Here is a 20,037-nt window from a genome sequence, read left to right as displayed (position 1 = left end):
AACACCCTCTACCACATCACCCAGCCCATCCACCTCTACACAGGTGGCTGCCCAGTCTTCTTAATCAACAGGATTCCAGAGCTACAACAGCCAGAGACTCTTTTGAGCCTTTAATTAAAAATGCTTTTTCCAAGGACACTGGCATTTAGAGTTTCATTAGCAACAGCAAGAGTCCCTCAAACTGAATTTGATCTGTATGCTGCTGAATGCTCAAACAAGTCAGCTAAAAGTTGGACTTCCGTATGAACCAAAGCAATTCCTAAGTGTCAATTATCAAATCTCTGATTGTTCTCCAGGAGTCACAGGGACAAGAGGGGATAGGAAAACGAGATTAAGAGACACCCACAGCCCACTCTTTCTCATTAAAGCATTTCATTTACTGTGGGTCTGATGGATAAGAAATAATTCAAATTCTGAATGCTGTCTTTTTCCCCCCTCTATCAGTATCTTGATACATCACCCAAAATGAAGAAACTGGCAGAGCCACATAGCTTCTTGGTTCATTTTTCACCTTGGGGATTATACCTGAATTTCAATTTCCTATTGAGTCTGTTTGTTTGATCCCTGGAAATTGAAATGTAGGCACAAGCCTTGGATGAAAAATTAGTCATGCGGCTTTCACCCGAAGCTAGTACAGCTGGATGAGAGCTGAAAGGAAATTTGAAGGGAACATTGACAGTTAATTTAACAGACTCATTCTCTTTGGATCACCTTGGGACTCCTTGTTGGTCAAGTAACTTGTAAATCAAGCTGGTTCTGAATTTGATGGAAGAAAGTCACTGAAACGATAACACTAAAACCTGCAGAGGTGATCGACGAAATGTTTCTAACCTTACTCTGATAGTCTGCTCCTCTGGGGAAAATGCCACTAAGATAAAACCAAAACTCATAATATAGAATGCCCTGGTGAAACTGGGTGTTCAGAAAGCCCATTATAGAGGTTACCTTGAAATCCTGTATCTGTTATCTATATATCTAATTAGCTGTCAATAAGATAAATGTAATCTCCAAGCTCTTTGAGGCTCCCTGGAGTCATGGTACCTGAAACTGCCTCCTTTTCCATACTCCAGCATTTGTACCCCCCATAGCACTGCTTTTTCACCTTGAAAAACACTATGGGATTCACTTATTTATTATATTTTCTAATTTCTTGCTCTATTCCTGAATATAATGGTGTTTGTCGTATTGTTCTATACAGTAGCCTCAGAACCTAGAAAAATGATTGGCCCATTGTTATTACTCAGTAAATAATTATTGTAACATGCAATAATATGCAAATGAATGAGTGAATCAATGAATAAATGAGCATGTGTAACTGCTAGTGGAATACCCTATGGGATTTTTTTTCTTTCCACACAGTGCTTTATCAATGTGACAAAAATGTCACTTGTTATTTTAGCCAATAAAACCTTTTGCTTCCTTCCTTATTCTAAGTAGAAACATCTAAAGTAAATGGACAGTTTTCTCACTATAAAAACTGATCTCTCACAGACATTACATTATCTTCAGGATCTCTGAGAGAGAAAAAGACACAGAAATAACCAACTCCCATAATATTTCTAAATGATATCCTTTGTTTAATGTCACATGCCACAACCAAAGGTCTTCCAAATAACAAGAGAGCAGATGTTCATACTTAAACATCCTGCCTGTCAGATAGCAGTGTTGTAATGAATTGATTAAATGCATGTTCTTAAGATACTCCACATATTGCTATTCAACATGCACCAAAATAAACACATCCAGTTTCCCACAGTGCTTGTTAATTCTATCACAATAAAAGTATCTGGGTAGAAAAGCAAGATGCTAAAACCAGAAAGAAAAGAAAAAAAAATCACCTGTCTTCTAGGAAAAGCACCATGGCAACCTAGATAGGCAGGTTGGAACTGAGGAGTTCAGCAGCTGAGTCATCCCTGACAAGTTGACCTCTCTAAGCTCAGTTTCCCTATATGTGTATAGGAATAGTGGGAGTATTAGAAAGAGCATGACTATGAATCATCCTGTAATTGCTCAGGATTTTTACAGAAGCACCATAGCAATAGTGCTTTGTCATTTAATGGTGTTTTTTTTTAATTTGATGGAAAAAATAAAATGTGTGCAGCATTAATAAGTAGAGCCAGTCTCAAAGAACAGTGGCTCAACAAGCTTTCTTTCAAACTTGACAGCAAAGCATTTTATGTATGATCTTTTGCCATCATGACTGTTTTATGATTAGATGCTATAAAAACCATGATGTTAAATATTTACATTTTGGAACCTTCAGAAAGCAGGCCAGTATTTTCTCAGCAGGCTTTAGCTGTATGCTTGGAGGAACACAAGTACTGTTTATACTCAGTGCATGTTGGAGGCACGTTAAAATGACAGATTGGGGACAGGTCAAAGCAAAAAATGTGACAGAGTAGAGCTAAATGGACTTCTGCAAGTCTCTCTGGGACATAACTTTCTTAAAGGGAAATATAACAACTCTAATTGTACCTAATCACTGTCCCATCATGTTAAGTCCAATGCTCGGAGAGTTCTGCAAAGTGCTCTAATGACGACAGGGAGATGCCAAGGCTGCAAGTGTTATGCATTAAAAGGAACTGTAGGCTGCTCTTGGCTGGAAAATGATGGATGACCTAGGCAGGCATGTCATTTCCTATTTTGTGCTTTCATTTTTCAGACCAAATTGCACTAAACCACAAAACCATCGTGTGCCCCATGATCGATGTCATTGACCACAATCACTTTGGCTACGAGGCGCAAGCTGGGGATGCCATGCGAGGAGCCTTCGACTGGGAAATGTACTACAAAAGAATTCCCATCCCTCCCGAGCTCCAGAGGGCTGACCCCAGTGACCCCTTCGAGTGAGTAGCAGCTGAGGGAGGGGGGAAGGGAGAGAGAGCAGATGACAGGTGACGTTTCTAGCATGTCAAACTCAGGACCCACGAGAACAATTATCTCTGATGAAATGTAATAAGACAGATGGTAACAATATGCAAAACACCATAGAAAGGTCAGACCTATAAGCTATAGAAGATTAAAATTACATGCTATGCTAAATACACAAATCATTGCCTTAAAGGCTGTGAAGCATAAGGGAAAATATGTGTCCATGAAAAGAAACAGAAACTCAGATCCTTACAAAACAAACAAAAAATTTCAAGGGACTCCATGTTCCACTTTAGATATTCTCTTCTGATTTTCAGTATCTCTTTATTCTTTCCATTTTCCCAAAAGGACCATTGAAATTAACAGTTTGTTCTTCTTTTATTGAGGATTAGTATGAAGTAGAAACAAGCACTTGAGCCTGTATTCTATACCCTGCTTGAAATTGTGTATTTTTTTTTATGAAAGCCAGTGCTCCCAAATAGGCACTTCCATGGCTTAAAACTGGAGGGTTCCAATGAAAGACTAAACCAAGGTGATCAATAACACTCCTCCTAATTTAAGTACTTATAAGAGATGAACTTACAACCATCCATTGACTACTTTCTACTAAGCTAAGACTGTTGTTGTTGTTGTTTATTGTTGACATGAGAATTGTCCATTTCAAGAAAAAGATAAAGGAAGGCTTGGCTTGACAACTATCAGGACTACTAATAGTAAGATGGGAAATGTTCCCAATAGTACAAAGATTACCCAGTGGGAATTACAAGTATTCCAGTCTATAGCCTTTGAGCCACTAAACTCTTTATCATTTTAAAACTCTTGTATTCTTTTAGGCATGTGACAAATATCTGTAATCAGGGCTTTGCTCTCTGTGGAGGAATCCATTGAAGATGCATTAAAATCAATACTGTCTTTGTTATCAATAATAGAAGCCATAAAAATTTGCAATAGGGAAGTTACCAAGTACTAAAGCAACTTTGGTTGACACTAACCATTTGAATTCTAATAAACATTTAGTAAATCCCAGGAAAATATTTCCTCTAGTTCAGGTCTCTACAGAGATGAACTCCTAAGTAAGTGAAGAGGATTTAAGAAGTCATTCACTAGATAAGACAGGAGAAAAATCATCTCTCCTGTAACATGAAACATATTCATTAACTGTGCAGCACTTCTGGACTTAAAATTTCAACCACTCAAATTACTGGAAAGTATTTGAAAAGAAATAATGACAGGCATTTATTGCTCTCCCATATGCTTTGACCAAAGTTCATGAATATTCAGAACTGCTATTAAAATGTATAGGGATCTCTTTGAAGGACTTTCTTACAAGCATTCGAAGCAGACCAGGCTGAGAACAGCTTCTCAGATGTCCCTGAAGGTAGCCATTGGAAGGCGTTGTCAAAGGCTCTTAAAGAAGGATAAGTAGGTGGTGAGTTGTTACATGGGTTAACAGGCTTGACTTAAGCCCTCTCTCGGAGGTGTGCATTTCAAAGCATGTCATAAGCCACAAATACATACAACTTCTATTTATCAGAGTTTTAGTATGACAAATAACAAATACGATGGAAATGAAAAGTTAAAAACTGAATTTTCTTTTAAAGAGTGGAGGTGAGGCTATGTCTCGGGGTTTCTATCCTTGTGATGAAACATCTTGAACAGAAGCAACTTGGGGAGGAAAGGGATTTACTTCATCTTCCAGCTCTTAGGCCAGCGTGGAGGAAACCAGGGCAGGAACCCGGAGACAGGAAGTGATGCAGAGTTCATGGCAGAGTGCACCTGGGCTGGGTAATTTTGCATCAGGTTGACACGAGCTATGGACGTCTAAGATTGGGAACCTCATCTGAGTGGGAACCTCGGTTGAGAAGGTGACGCCATGAAGCCAGGCGGTCAAAGAGCTTTGGAGCATTTTCTAATGGCGACGGACGTGGGTGGGTAGTGCCCTCATGGGCCAGTCATCCTGACCCTGGGTTTCATAAGAAGGCAAGCAGTGCGAGCCATAGGGAGCGAGCCAGCGCAGAGCACTCTTCTGTGATCCCCGCTTTAGCTTCTGCCTCCAGGTTCCTGCTGTTTGCGTGCCTGCCGTGACTTCCTGGTCAAATGTGGAAGTGTACGCCAAATAAACCCTTCTCTGCCCAGTTTGTTTGGAATCATGATGTTTCATCACAGCAACGGATACTCTAAGACAGCTGCTTACTGGTTCACTCCCCGCTGCTTCACTCCGAGCCTGCTTCTTTATACCACGGCCTGCCCAAGAGTGACACCATACGCAGGGGCTGGGCCCTCTCTCATCAGTCAGTAATCAAGAAAATGCCCTACCGAGTTATTTACAGGCCAATCCTATAGAAGAACTTTCTTGATTGAGATTCCTTCTTCCCAGATGACCTTACATGGAATCGAGTTGCCATAAAAACTAGCCAAGCTAAGATATGCATACAGAGGAGTCCGAAACCCCACAGAACTGTTCTTGGATGGCAGCTGTCAGGAGACATTTCACAGTGCCATTGTGCTATCCAGGTCACCATGTCTGAAGGGCCGGAATTAATTGATCCCCGTAATGGCATTCCAAATACTGTAATAGTGACTCATTCTATTGACCTTTTACATCACTTCCTCCATGACAACAAAATGAGGCTCTGCTTTAAGAAACAATGGAATCACATTTCTGCTAAAGGGCACTCTAAAGCCGGAAATTGTAGAAGTATTCTCAGGGCCTACACTGGCAGTGGAAATTTTTGTCAAGCCGACCCTGGCTGTGGCCATCACAATACCAAGCACTTTGCTTAACCCTGGCTCTGACAGATTGGGTAACTTTCAGAATGAGATTAGCACTCATTCCTATCAACCACTTAGGTGGTGGCTGTCCTGTCAGAAATCGCCCCAGTCTATTGAATATTACTGCCTCTCTGTGTTAAGTCCCTTTGATGCCTGGGAATGCAGACACTTTAACCTTTTGTAATAAATGTAACTTCCAGGAGGTGTCCACTTTGATCTTAAGCACTGCATTTGCCTCCCTAATAACAAAAGACCAGCTACTGAAGCACTCTGAGCAGCAGCGTATCAGCGATTCCATTATCGCAGCAGTCACAGGGATGTGCTCATAAACAGATACGCTTTAGGCTAAAACTTGCTTCTCTAGATGTGAGGCTTTAAGATACACAGGATGAATACTGGCTATCTCTCTATCTCTCAGAGGCTTTCATGTTTCAAGGGGCTGTGGGGATGTGCAGCTTTCTGGGGGAAGATGGGGACAGGAAGCTGGAAAGATGGGCAGAAAGGAACTTAAGAGGAATATAGAAATCCATTGTGTGACAGCCTCGAGACCTGTCACACCATCTACGTGCAAAAATTACCTTCCTGTAGCAAATCTATCAGAAGTTCTAAAGTGATAGAACTTATATTTCCCCCTTTAATGTGCCTTTATGTGAGTTGTTTGTGCTGTTAACTGGCACTGTGCTTTTCAACTTGAAATTTTTCATTTAATAAATAGGACATGGTCAGTACTTAATTATTTAGAAACAGATTACAACATAATGAAATCTATACACCTAAAGAAGATAAACAAGAGAGCAGACATGGGGTAAGATGATCAATCCTCACTTAGAAAGACAAATGGGATGTGCATTGGACATATGACAGGAGTCTACTGCAGAAAGCATCTGAAAGACTCTACCTAACAGTGTTTCAAAACAGATACTAAGACTCATAACCAAACCTTCAGCAGAAGGGGAGTTAGTATGTCATGGAAAGGATAGGAGCTCTACAAGGACCAAATATATCTGGACACAGGGGTCTCTTCTGAGAGTGACACTCCACCAAGCACCATGTATGGATATTACCTAGAGCCTTTACTTGGATGAAGCCCGTGGTAGCTCAGTAACCAATTGGTTTCCCATAGTAAGGGGAACAGGGACCATTTCTGACAGGAACTCAATGGCAGGCTCTTTGACCTCCCCACCCAACAAGGGAGGAGCAGTCCTGCTAGACCACAGAGGAGGACTTTGCAGCCAGTCCTGAAGATACCTGATAAAACAGGATCAGATGAAAGGGGAGGAGGTCCTCCCCAATCAGTGGACTTGGAAAAGGGCAGAGAGGAGATGAGGGAGGGTGGGATTGGGAGGGAATAAAGGAGCAGGATACAGCTGGGATACAGAGTTAATAAAATGTAACTAATAATAAAAAAATTTAAATGAAATTTTAAAAAAGGAAACAGATTACACTGAATTAAAATTTCAGGACATTCTTATACCAGTATAAAAGAATGTGTTATCTCTCAAACATTTCAGTTTCAGTTATAATGCATGTATCAGCCCAGGGTATGGCCTAAATAACATTTCTTAAAATAAGCTACAAGACCCAAAGAAGTCAAGACGCTCAAACTTCCTAAATCAGGGAATGTGATCTTCAGTAATCTCAACAGGAAAAAAAAAAAAAAAAAAAAAATGATTCTTGATGCTTCATTTGGGATACCAAGAAAATGTCTTCTTACATTTAAAAAAAAAAAAAATTGTTAAAAAAAATGTTCCAAAAGATTATGGTCCCAGTTACCATAGCTTAACCATAATTTGAATGGGTTTGATTGCACTAAGCTGGACTGGACTGGACTGCACTGGACTGGGCTGGGCTGGGCTGGGCTGGGCTGGATAAGATTGGATGCATCCCAGGAACACTTTTGGACTTTGATTAAGGAACACACCCATCTTGGCTCTTTCTGGGAGCTTATGTAATGGAATGGAATGCTTTTAGAGGATTCTTGTTATCTGTGGCTTTTCAGTCTCCTCATTCCTGGTTCATCTTGAATGCAGAGCACTTAGGAAACTAATCTTTTTCTGTGACAAAACATAATATGCCCCTATTGCCTTTAGTGACAAAGGGGAAGTTGTTCATTTACTATCTGCCCACTAACTTCTTCAACTTTATGTTAGCATCTAAACATTTAGAAAGAGCCAGAAGAAATTGTCGTGTCCCACTTCCTTGTCAATTAAAGCAATCACTAGACAATAACCCAGCGAGCGTCCTGCCTCCTCTTGAACTCATCAAGAAAGTAAATTTGAGGCTTCAAATGCAATCCATTCCAATGGGCTTATTGACTGAAACTTTTTCCCTTCTCATTAAGAAAATTCCGTCTCCTTGATCCCAAATTATCCTATTAAAGTTTGTCTAATCCCATTTTAGTGGCAGCTGTTAACAGTATCCAAATGCATCCCTGTGCCTTTTTTCTTGTCCAGAGTAGGTATTTTTTCTTCTGTTACTATGTCCAAAATCATACACAAATGCATGCGAACACACACACACACACACACACACAGAGGTGTAAGCATGGAGGAAAACTCTTCTACTACAAATACGGTTTATTCTCCCTTAGTCCTCAAGAGCATCAGTTGGAAGTCAGTGACTCTTCATATAGGTTCATAGACTGGCCCAGAAATGTCTAGGTCTTGCTGTGACTTGCTGCCAAGCATGACAAGTTTGGCACTTCAAATACTACAGATCCCCTGAGGGTCAAAGAGCTGTGAGAGGCTGCTTCTGCAGTCAAAGTGGAGAGTACAGCCTCTGCTTAAACTGATTAAATACAGCCTCTGTCAGAGGCAGTTGTTTTACCACTCCATAGACAACTAGAATGCCTTCTATAATTGTACTCATGGCATCTAGCTCTGTTCCTTTGAAGAAAAGACTATAAGACTTGATAGCATTCTGTGAAGTATGGACTGGCTACATAGCCTGGGCCTCTAACCCAGCCCTTTAGAGGGAAATGTACAAAGACTGAGAGTTGAAGGCTTACCTTGGCTACATAGGGACACCCTGTTTTCAAAAGAAAAATAGCATGTGAAAGAACTGAAATGAAATATTATTTGGATGTCAGAGCTCATCAGGTGACACAGTTTATGGTTTTAGAAGAGTGTGGTAGTCAGGGCTTCTATTGCTGTAATAAACACCATGGCCAAAAGCAACTTGGGAGGGAGCCAGTTTCTTTCATCCTAAGACTGGTAAGTCACACTTCCATCACTGAGGGAAGTAAAGGCAGAAACCTGAAGACAGGAACTGAAACAGATGCCATGGAGGAGTGCTGCTTACTAGCTTTCTCCTCGTGGCTTGATCAGCCTGTTCTCTCTCTCCCTCCTCTCTCTCTCTCTCTCTCTCTCTCTCTCTCTCTCTCTCTCTCTCTCTGTCTCCCTTTCTTTCTCCTTTCTCTCTCCCTTGTTTATTCATTCACTTTATATCCCTATCGCAGCCTTCTCCCTCCTTCCCTCCCAGTTCCAATCTCCCACCCTCTTCCCCCATTCCCTCCCCCCTTTTTCTCAGAGAAAATAGCCCCCGACCCTTTGTGCCATTCTCCCTACGCACTTCATGTCACATCAGAACTAAGCGCATCTTTTTCCACTGACAACAGACAAGGCAGGCCAGCTAGGGAAAAGTGATCCAACAGCAGGTAACAGAGTCTATGTCAGAGATAGCCCCACTCCAGTTGCTAAGGGACCCACATGAAGACCAAGCTGCCCATCACTTACATATGTGCAGGGAGCCTAGGTCCAGTCTGCACATGCTCCTTGGTTGGTACTTCAGTCTCTGCCAACCCCCATGAGGTTACATTAGTTGACTGTGTTGGCCTTCTTGTGGGGTTCTTGTCCCCAACTCTTCCCCCAACTCTTCCACAAGATTCCCAGGTCTCCATCTAATGTTTGCCTGTGAGTCTCAGCATCTGTTTCTATCTGCTTCTGGGTAGAGGCTCTCAGAGGGCAGTTAGACAGTTAAGACAGACGACTTCTCCTTTCTGCAAGCATAGCAAAGTATCAGCAATAGTGACAGCAGTTGTCAGCCTGTTTTCTCATTTAGCTCAGAATCATCTGTCCAGGAATGGCACTAGCCACAGTGTAATAGTCAAAATAATGCCCTCACCAGCTTCTGTACAGCTCAATGTGATGGGGGTATTTGCTCTGCTCTGGTTGCCTCTTCTTAGGTGTCTCTAAGTTGTCTCAAGTAGACAAAAAAAAAAGAGAGAGAAAGAGAACACAAAATGAATCAAAAAAGTTCAAATAATGAATTCATCAAACTAAGAGAACCCTTATATCATTCAGCCTCTCATTTTTTATAGAAAACCATGAAGACTACAGAGTCTATATGATGTATTCAGTGCCATGAGTAGTAAATTCAACTGCTAGCTCTAGGGTCTCAGGGGTTGTAGCTCAGCACTTCATGCTCTTCTTTTTTTTTTTTTTTTTTTTTTTTTTTTTTTGCCATGGACATGAAGAGGAAATAACATCTATTGCCTCCAGGAACTGGGCTAGGAAATTTACATTCATTGTTAAATCATTTAGTCCTCATTTCAAGTCCATGAAATAATTCATCCTGTGCACACTTTTAGATGATGTGGCTGGGCCTTATAAAACAAATACAGCAGAGCACAATGAGAACAGAATTAGCAATGCTTTCTTTCACAAGAATTTCTATCTTTCTACTCGGAGAAGATGAATTCTCCACTGTTTATAGAGTAATCATTTGGAAGTAGAAAACAACATTTTCAACACAATATCATTCTTCCTAAATACAACAATGTGGCTGTCAATGGATATCCCAGTGCCAAAGGCATCTCTCGCCATTACTGAGAGCTACAGCAGGTCCTGTTTCAAGACCTGTTTGGAACAATGAGTTAGACAATAATTCCAGGACTATAGCTAACAGATGGATGTTACATTTTAAACTGTGCCCAGAGAAAGGTGGAAATGAGGCTAAGATTCAGCCAGCCTTGTGCCCACAAGGCCATGAGCTAGCCAAAGAAGGGGCCTCCATCTCCTTGGTGGGCATGAAGCTTCACTTTATTCATGAAAAGAAAAATTTATTCGTGAAACGACAAATTGAAGCTCTACTTACTTGATGCTCAGAATGAAGCACCAGCCTTCGTCAGCATTGTTGTGGTTCAGAAGGTGACACTTATAAATCTCCAAACTCCACCCTGAGTTGGAGCTACCTTAGCTTACTCAGAATTTGAAAATAATTTCTTTGACTCAAAACTTTCTGCATGAGTTTTGACCCAATATTAATTATTGTGAATTAATCAAAACCAGCGAAGCATGAAATTGTTCCTTCCCAATGGCAACTCAGACTTGTAAAACTCTAAATTTTATGTAGAATGTAAAGTAGGACCATGGCTTTGGGGTCTTCTCCTCTTTCACCTCTGCACTTAGTTGGACACTGTTAATCTTTCTTGTTATCTGCCTGGCTCATATTGAGCCACCTTGAATCGTGGATTTTGAGAAAGGAAGAAAATTGTCTTTATATAATATTTCTCAGGCCAAATCACACAAATTACACTGTGATGTGCAGGTAATTGTTTCCCAGTCATGCTCTCTTTTCATCAAAAAAAATCAAATTGATACATCTAAACCATCTTGGGTTATTTTTTCCTCCTGGGCTTCAACCTCCTACCACAAAATTCTGTATGATCAAGGTTTACAATTTTATAATAGTGTGTGTGTGTGTATGTGTGTGTGTGTGTGTGTGTGTGTCTGTCTGTCTGTCTCTTTTTGTCTGTGTGTCTGCATCTGTATTTCAGTTGTTTGCTTTCTTTTTGCTATGACAGACACCATGACCAAAAACAACTGAGAGAAAGGGGTTTATCTCATCTTATTACTTGGAGTCTATCACTGAAGGAAGTCAGAGCAGAAACTCAGGCAGCGTCAGAGGCAGGAACCAGGAGGAAAAGCTGCTCACTGGCCTGCTCTCTCTCTCTTGCTTTTTCAAGTAGCTTTCTTATACAACTCAGTCCCACTTACCTATGGATGGCACTGCTCAGAGTACAGTTGGCCTTCCTACCTCATCACATTTTTTTAAATGCCCCCCACAGACTTCCCATTAAGCCAATCTTGTCCAGATAATCCCCTAATTGAGCTCCCTTGTATAATGCTGGCTTGTGTAAAGCTGACAGGTGAAGCTAACTAGGAGAGGGGGAGGAGAAATATGTATGTGCCATGGCACTGTGGGGAGGGTGGGTTAACTTTAGGACTTAGTTCTATCCTTCCTCTATCTAAGTCCTGGAGTTAGAGCTTAGGTCATGTGATTTAGCAGCAATCACTACCCTCTAAGCCAATTTCCCCAACTAATCTGACCAAATAACCTAGTTTGTTAGGTGTGTATATGACATTAAATATGTGTCTAGCACCACATAACATGTAAAAAGATCTGGCTATATTAGCTATCTAATATAAACAAACTGACTGATAATTCTTTGTCCACTTTGACAAATAAAGACAACGAAAACGAAAACCAAAACATTATTATGTAACACTCTTAATATGAAGCAGGGATCAAGAGTCAAATTACTGTTTTGATTCATTCAGACTTCAAAACTCAAGCTTAATCAATAATCTCACAGGAGTTCAATCAGTGGCTTCTTTCATTCATTCAGACTTTAAATCCTAGGGTTAATCAATAATCTCCTTTTCCTCTCCTTTAAAGAGAAACTTCGACATCCATTAAAGGAAGTAACATTGTTAATTAATGTTGGATAGTGAATCCACAATAATAACAGCAGGAAAGGAGACAGATTGCCTTGTCACCATACTGTGTTCTTATCACGAGGGCAAAGTACAGCTGATGGGTTGAAAATGTCACCTTTCAGTTAATTACTAATGAAGGGAAATGTCGACCATGCCAGCTTCTGGTCGGTTTAGAAGCTCTCACTCAATATTTGACAACCACCAAATGATGAAACATTTAGAGAAAAAAAAAAAAAAAGTACTGTCACACTTCTAAATGGTGTCCTCATCCACAGAGGGTGATAATAAAGATCCATAAATGTCTAGACTTCCTAGAAACTAATCAAAATATTGAATAAAATCTCTCTCAGAAGGTCAGACTGAGAATCCACTGGAGTTTTTTTCTTTAATGAAAAGTAAAATGTTGTCTCATTGACAGAGCCAATCAAAAGATGAAGAGTTGATTGCCCACCCCTCCTGAGAGATCCATCCTTATCATAACTTCAGCTTGGAAAGCCTTTTGGCTGCCCTGGCTTCTCGTCTCCATGAGAATCACATTCTGATAATTGATATTCATTGGGAAGTTGCAAAAATCCCTCTTCCCTGGTGAGGTCAGCTCTCCAAAAATGATGTTTGCATAACTCCCTCTCCCAAGGCAGGCTCCTGCCTTCCCTGGATGCTTTCTCTAATGTACCCTTTTCTATAGTACCTAGTATAACAAAATCAATTCCTTAATTAGCACTTGACACAGTTATTTTCTGGTGCTCATAAGTTCCTCTTTAGTTTGTTCTGGTCTCTCAATGTGCTTGGGTTTCTGGGGTAGCTGCAGCCTTGAGATCCCCTCTCACGATCTCCATGTAATTTTATGTTTTGTTTTGTTTTTTAAGTTTTTATCCTACCACTTTGTATGTTATACTATAAGTCCAACCCTCCTTTGAGACCGCTTCCCCTCTGTGTATCGGTCATTCAGGCCCCATGATCTCAGTGGACTCCCAGAAAACCTTTCTCATCCCTACACCAAGCATTACATTATTCTAACTCTAACTGCCTTGGACCTTGAACTTCTCTGATTGTTAATCTGTCTTCAGTGTTCTCTTGTTCCTCCATAAGAAGATGATCTGAACTCAGCCTCCCAAGACGCTTCCTTTACGGTGACAAAAACATCTGAGTTAATCAATCTGAAAAGAAGAAAGTTCTACTCTAACTCACAGTTTCAGTGGTTTTGTTCCATGATTACCTGACTCAGTTGCTTTTAGACTTATAATCACACAGTGCACCTTGATAGGAATATTGATAGATGAAGCCTACTTACCTGATGGCAGCGGAGGCCATCTGGTTCTTCTAGCCCCCTCAAACACATGTCACCAGTGACTTTTTTAGGATTTCCTTTTTTTAGGATCCATCTACCAAGAGTTCCATCATTCCTCAAGAGCAAGAAACTGATGACCAAATCTTTTAGGGTACATTCCAGATCCAAACAATGACATCAAACACTTCCTGGACACATTCAGCCACTAACTGTTACTTCTGGTACCAACCACCAGCTACCCATAGAGATATGGCAATGGCTCCCCACGTGTGAAATCATCAGAGTTCCCAAGTTAGTCTGGGAACTGCTTTGTTGTCTTGTGCCCATTTCTTTCAGAAATCACCTTCTTTGCTTTGCTTCCCAAACTGGTGTCCTGAGTCTGTTGACCCAATGTCCGATCACTTGGTGTTATGTCTTCTCCCCACTGGATACGTGACTTTGCCTGCAACTCCTTGTCTGGGCTGTTTGATAGATTTGGAGTCCTACAACATAATCACGCTGTCCTCACACTTCTTCATTGTGGCTTCCAGGCCTTCTCATGTGCATGTAGCTAGGAAGAAAGCATCCACAGGGCCATGAGAATATCACAGCCTCCTTCCTAGCTCTCAGTATTTGGGAGCTGTTCATGTGATAGCATCATGACAGGAGCATGGCAGAATTTAACAGAACCTTCCGCCATTCTGTCAGATATTATCTTCTCTTTCAGGAGATAGCAATAGAGATGCCAACCTGGTTCTGTCTGGTTTTATTTTGTCACCTAAGTCTTCTCTCAGTTTATCTGTATAATGGGGTTGCTTGGACGTAGCCATTATGTCCCAATGTCTCAGAATAATACAGTAAATATGTGCAAGTTTACATCAATTGTAACAATACAACATTAACTAATCTTAGTGACTATCTGTGGAAAATCCCAACCTATTGCTATCAGAGTTTACTTTGTGTGCTAATATGCAATGCCATGTCACATTCATATTAATTGTTGAATTCTGGAGCATGTTTTATTTTCATTCTCTTTGTTTACTGAATTAAATCATACCTAGTGGGATATATTTGATATGAGCATAACAATGTAGCCTACATCACTAATCTCTATTCTGAAGTCCTCTTTCTATGGCTTTATAAATTATTTTATAAAAGGTTCAGTTTCATAAACTTACTGGTTTTGCTAAATGAATGATTATAGAATAATAACTTTTACCCTTTCATAGAACTGTAAACAACAGCATTAAAATGATCTATTTTCAGAAGATAAAGAAAAAAAAGAGATATCTGTCCCAAATATGCTGTCTTTTTCATTTCTCTTTTTAATTCAATAACATTTTTTATAATTGCTAACATCAATAATAGAATATAAATTCCATAAGGACAGGGGTATCTTTTATTCAACCTATTCAATAATACATCGCTAGCATCTCATGTCTGCACTTAGCAGGCATGTAATAAATATCTAATAATGAGGTGAAATAAATACTTGGTCAGGAGAGACAGTGGTCAGACAAGTTTGTGTGACTTTTTTTTTAAATAAAGGGACAGCAAATAAGAAATATATTGTGGCTAGCTAGAGCACAGTTTTGACAAGGAGTCATCCACTTTATCAAACTACTTCTATAGATTTAAATTCTTACAGCAAAAAGGTAGAAAATAGAGAAGACAACAGTGGTCACTGTCTTTTATGTAGAAGAAAAATGGTCAAGAAAAAAATAAAGAGGAAGAACTTCCTGAAGTTATTTGCATTACGAATGACAATTAAACCAAATCCAGGAGATAACATCTTTAACATGGAAGCTAAGTCCTATTAAGGTCATAATTGTCATCCATCTGTTTGTCATGTCTGATCAAAATGTTCTAAGAATGTAGACCTGATAACATTCTAACTTGTAAGTTATTTTAAATTATGGTTACAGTTCTTATGTATTATTATTGTTCTTTGCCCCTGTTAGACAGGTTCTGTTTCTCAGCCCTTGATTTTGATTTTGTTTGCTTTTGAGACAATGCCTCTCCATGAAGCTCAGACTGGCTTGGAACTCATGATCCTCCTACTACTATCTCCTGAGTGCTGCTTTTCTTCATCCAACCTCCCTTACAATACTGTGTAAAGAAACCATATAAGTATAAATAATTACAGAAAAAAAGGTACAAAGCCTAAGTCTGATTCCATGCTGGGTACCTTCTAAGATGATTAGCATTCATAGGGGATCCCACGTGGCACTAAGTGACATGTGCTCAGCAACATAAGAATATTCATGGCTAGAAAAAAATACTTCAGAATGGAGGCAACCCCTTCTTCATCTTTAGTGACCAGGGCCAAAATAAAATTGTTAACATTGCAATTCACACCTCTTAGTGCAAATGGAGATGAATGAGAAAAAAGTTGTTACTATCTAAGCTAGGACTGGACGGGTAGTTTTTATTGCTTGCTGTTCCAATTATGTATTTGGATCCAGGAGCTGTATGTACAAAGAAGCACTAGATTAGCCAAGACCATTGTCCCTTCTTTCAAGGGAATAAGAAATGGCTTAATGTCAAAAAAAAAAATGACAAGAGTGGTTTCTTTACATTTTATTCTGTTTTTATCTATCTATCTATCTATCTATCTATCTATCTATCCTAATGCTTCGTGGAATTGGCCCATGTGGAATTAAGTTTGAGGGAAAGAAATGTGTCTCTTTGTTTCTTGGAGTGCCATTAAAGTTGAACAAAATGACCTGCTGACTGGGCAAGATGACATAGCAATGGGAGAAGGCATCATTCTGGCTGGAAAATGGAGATGGGTTCTCCAGATATAACCTTCTCATTCAGAAGTGGTTCTTGAAGGCATCTGATGTCTTTCTCCTCTTTGATAATTTCTTCTCCCATCAACAGAAACTGGGATAAAAGACAAGCAGTCCACCCTAGTCCTGCTTAGAGAATTCAGGTGAACCAAGACAGGAGATTCAGAAAGCCAGCATCTTCCAGACTAAAACAATTGGTTAGAAAACTGACGCACAGCTATTCGCAAGTGGCACATAGTAGAGAAAATTGAGAAGAATGCAAAGGAAGGTCAAAATATGAATGAAGAAGGAGGTTAATTATATCAAAACCAAAAGAGAAGACTTGGACCTGAAACCCATGTATATAAAACTGAACAGGAGGCAGGAAGCTGTGACTAGCAAGAGAGACCTGTTCTGCCCTTCAGAACAATTGCATCAACATGGCACCAAGAAAATTTTCCCTCTCCACCCAATAGTCTGTCCTTAGTCCCACCAGCAAAAAAAGTTAGGGAGAATTCAGGCTTGAGGAGTGTTTTCCCACTGCTCGGTAGAGCTCCAAAAATTAAATCTGATGTTTGTAGTAAGAGAAACTGTCCCACTGAAAATAATTCTAGTATATATAGTAAGTTTAAGAACAGAGTCATAAATCAAATGGTATAAGTACAACTTCCTTTGTCTCTATGACTGGACTCAAGACAGCCCCAGGGTACTGTTTCCAAGGCAAGCAGCAAGCTTGCTCGAAATATCCAGGACCCAGGGCAGGAGCGCAAATGAAGACCCAGGTGGCCCATGCTAACATATCTGGATCTTATAAATCAAGCCAGCAAACAACTGATCTTTGTTGTATCCTATCTTGATAAATAATCTTTTCTCTCATTTTATAGCTCTTTACAGCAAGGGGTGGTGGAATGTTGTGGGGGGAGGGTAGATAGCTCACTACTCGAATTTTCTTCAGGCATGTCCTGCCTGCACCTCACCAGCACAAGGGCACCCAGAAGTAGCAATCAAAACCAACAAGTCCAACTCTGTCTAGAAAAACAGCCACCCTTCTGGTCAGTATTCAGACTTAAGGGTATAAATTCTAAGCCGCAAGAAACACACACATACACACACCTCTCCAGCCCTCCTTTCCCTAAGGAAAAGAAGCAAAAAATTCCTAAACCTTAGAAAGGTCCTCAGAGCCATTTGTTCAGGGAATCATACAGTGTAAAGAAACAAGTTTACAACAGTGTATGTGGAGCTTCGATAGGCCACGTGACTTTAGATCTTAGGACTACTTACCAGGCGAAGGGACTATTAACAAGAGAGTGGACTATGAGGCATCTGTCCTGGAACTGAAGTCCCGTACATTTTAGTGGGCCCTACAGTGTCTCGGTACTACATTCTGTGTAACTCTGTGACCTTTGTACCAAAACTTCAGACTTCAGCATTTATGTCTGAGACCTTCTATCTCACAAGGAAGTTATTCCTTTACTCTTTATTCCTTACTCTTTACAGAAAGTGTATTATGTAATTCCCATATCAAAATATAACTTGACACTGACAAAATGGCTCGGCAGTTAAGGTGAGCATTGACTATTCTTCTAAAGGACTTGGGTTCGATTCTCAAAACCCGTACCGTAGTTCCCATAAGCATCTGTAGCTCCGGTCACAGTGGATCTGATGCTTTCTTTTGGCCTTCTTAGGCACCAATTACAAACGTGGTACACAGACACACATGCAGAAAAATTCATACATAACATATATACATGTATATGTATATTTTAAAAAATACATGTAGTTAACACAACAGTGACAATCCCTACTATTTCTCATGGAAACAAAGCTGTGAAACAAGTTATTGGTCTTATTAGGGGTTGGGGAAGGTTGTGTGTGTGTGTGTGTGTGTGTGTGTGTTCCATTTTATTTTGTTTTGTAATCCTCCTCCCTTTGCCAAGTGCATCCTGAGATTATAGGTGTGCACGACTATGCCTGGTTAAGATGTTTTTTTCTTTTATGTCTTGTTTTGTTTTGTTTTAAAATTTTACACTTATCTCCCTTCATCCTAGCATTAAAAACAAAAACAAGACCTCAAAACACGTCACCCATTGATCTCGTCAGCATTAATTACAGCCTTTCACACCATGTATGCACACTACAGTCTACAGATGCTCGGGTCTGCTAGGCATACACAATAAGATCTTCACACATAATCCACACGCATACTTCTGTGTGCATTAAATCATCTTTAGACTACATGTCATACCTAATACTACAAAGAAAGTCTGTGCAAATTATAGTTACACTTTTTTTTATTTTTTATTAATTACACTTTATTCATTTTTTATCCCCCCATAAGCCCCTCCCTCCTCCCTTCCCAATCCCACCCTCCCCCCCCCCCTTTCTGCATGCATGCCACTCCCCAAGTCCACTGATAGGGGAGGTTCTCCTCTCCTTTCTGATCTTAGTCTATTAGCTCTCATCAAAAGTGGCTGCATTGTCCTCTACTGTGGCCTGGTAAGGCTGCTCACACTCTTTTATTTAAGGGAAGATACAAGAACAGAGTTTGTACATGTTCAAATACATTATTTATAATTTTCGATCTGTGGTGGTTGGTTGAATTCATATATGTATAGATAGATAGATAGATAGATATAGATAGATAGATAGATAGATAGATAGATAGATAGATAGATAGATAGATAGATAGATAGATGACCCAAAGTTTCAGAGGGATATATACATGTTCATTGGAACCCCAAACCTGGTGTCACATAGAACTGAATTCAATGCTGGCATGTTTTCTTTTCTGAAATGCCATTCTCAGGTTTCTTCCACTTGCCGCCTCCCTCCTCCCCCCTCAGCACTACATGTTGATACTGGGAAAAGTCACCGGGGTGGGAGGGGTCATTTGCACATTTCTTTTTCTCTGCCACTCTCAGCTGGACTCAGATTGAATGTAGCAGGTCTTTTCATAGAAGCTTTTGTCCTCACTGAACCCCTTGATGCAGTGCTCACAGTTTTTTTTTATTTCTCCATCTGGTTTCTGAGCCGACATGACCACCTCTGTTCTCACCCTGCTCAACTTAAGTTCTAAGTTCTTGTTAAATACTAGTCTAGGGGGCCCAGTCATGTTCTCATACTGATTCCTAGCTCCGGTTAGTGAAGCCCTGCATCACGGATTTTAATAACTTCATCCTACATCATAACTACCTCTGTCTGGTTGTCTGCCTTGTTCGCCAACACTCAAGAATTCCACGCACTGGGACCACCTGGAGACCATCACATCCCAGGGCCCAGTGTGCCCCAGCATTCTACTTATCCTTTCCCTTATAACAACTTGACTCTGCTAGTACAGAACATGTTATTAGAGGTATGGCCTAATTATGAATTCTAGCCAGAAATTGGAGACAGCTTCTCTGGAATCTTACCCTCCCCACTGTACCCCCACTCCCTAACCTTTATCAGAGTAAAGTTACATCCCTCCAGGTCCGATTCACTGCAGGCAATGAAACCATTCTCTCTTTCAACAAACCATTACCTCACAAATGAAAACTGTTTTCAAGGCTGTTATTTTGAAAGTCAAGTACTGAAGTTCTGTTCCAATTTTGGGTTGTACCTGCCTTGCATCTCTCTAAAGCAATAAATGACTGAGTGT

The 20,037-nt window shown here is 40.2% G+C and overlaps 1 protein-coding gene across 3 annotated transcripts in view; it reads left to right on the top strand.

Annotated features, from left to right (window-relative positions):
- Window positions 1–20,037, top strand: part of Galntl6 (polypeptide N-acetylgalactosaminyltransferase like 6) — a 1,307,600-nt gene that overhangs the window by 1,103,331 nt on the left and 184,232 nt on the right. For all 3 annotated transcript variants that reach the window (XM_060381810.1, XM_060381809.1, XM_060381811.1), the window contains one exon: window positions 2,663–2,846. In XM_060381810.1, the coding sequence (XP_060237793.1) occupies window positions 2,663–2,846 (184 nt within the window). The remainder of the gene's footprint in view (window positions 1–2,662; window positions 2,847–20,037) is intronic.

The sequence above is a fragment of the Meriones unguiculatus genome, chromosome 4 (genome assembly GCF_030254825.1).
Source record: "Meriones unguiculatus strain TT.TT164.6M chromosome 4, Bangor_MerUng_6.1, whole genome shotgun sequence".
NCBI lineage: Eukaryota > Metazoa > Chordata > Mammalia > Rodentia > Muridae > Meriones > Meriones unguiculatus.
The sequence above is the reverse complement of the archived record's forward strand: the minus strand, read 5'-3'. Positions and strand labels throughout refer to the sequence as shown.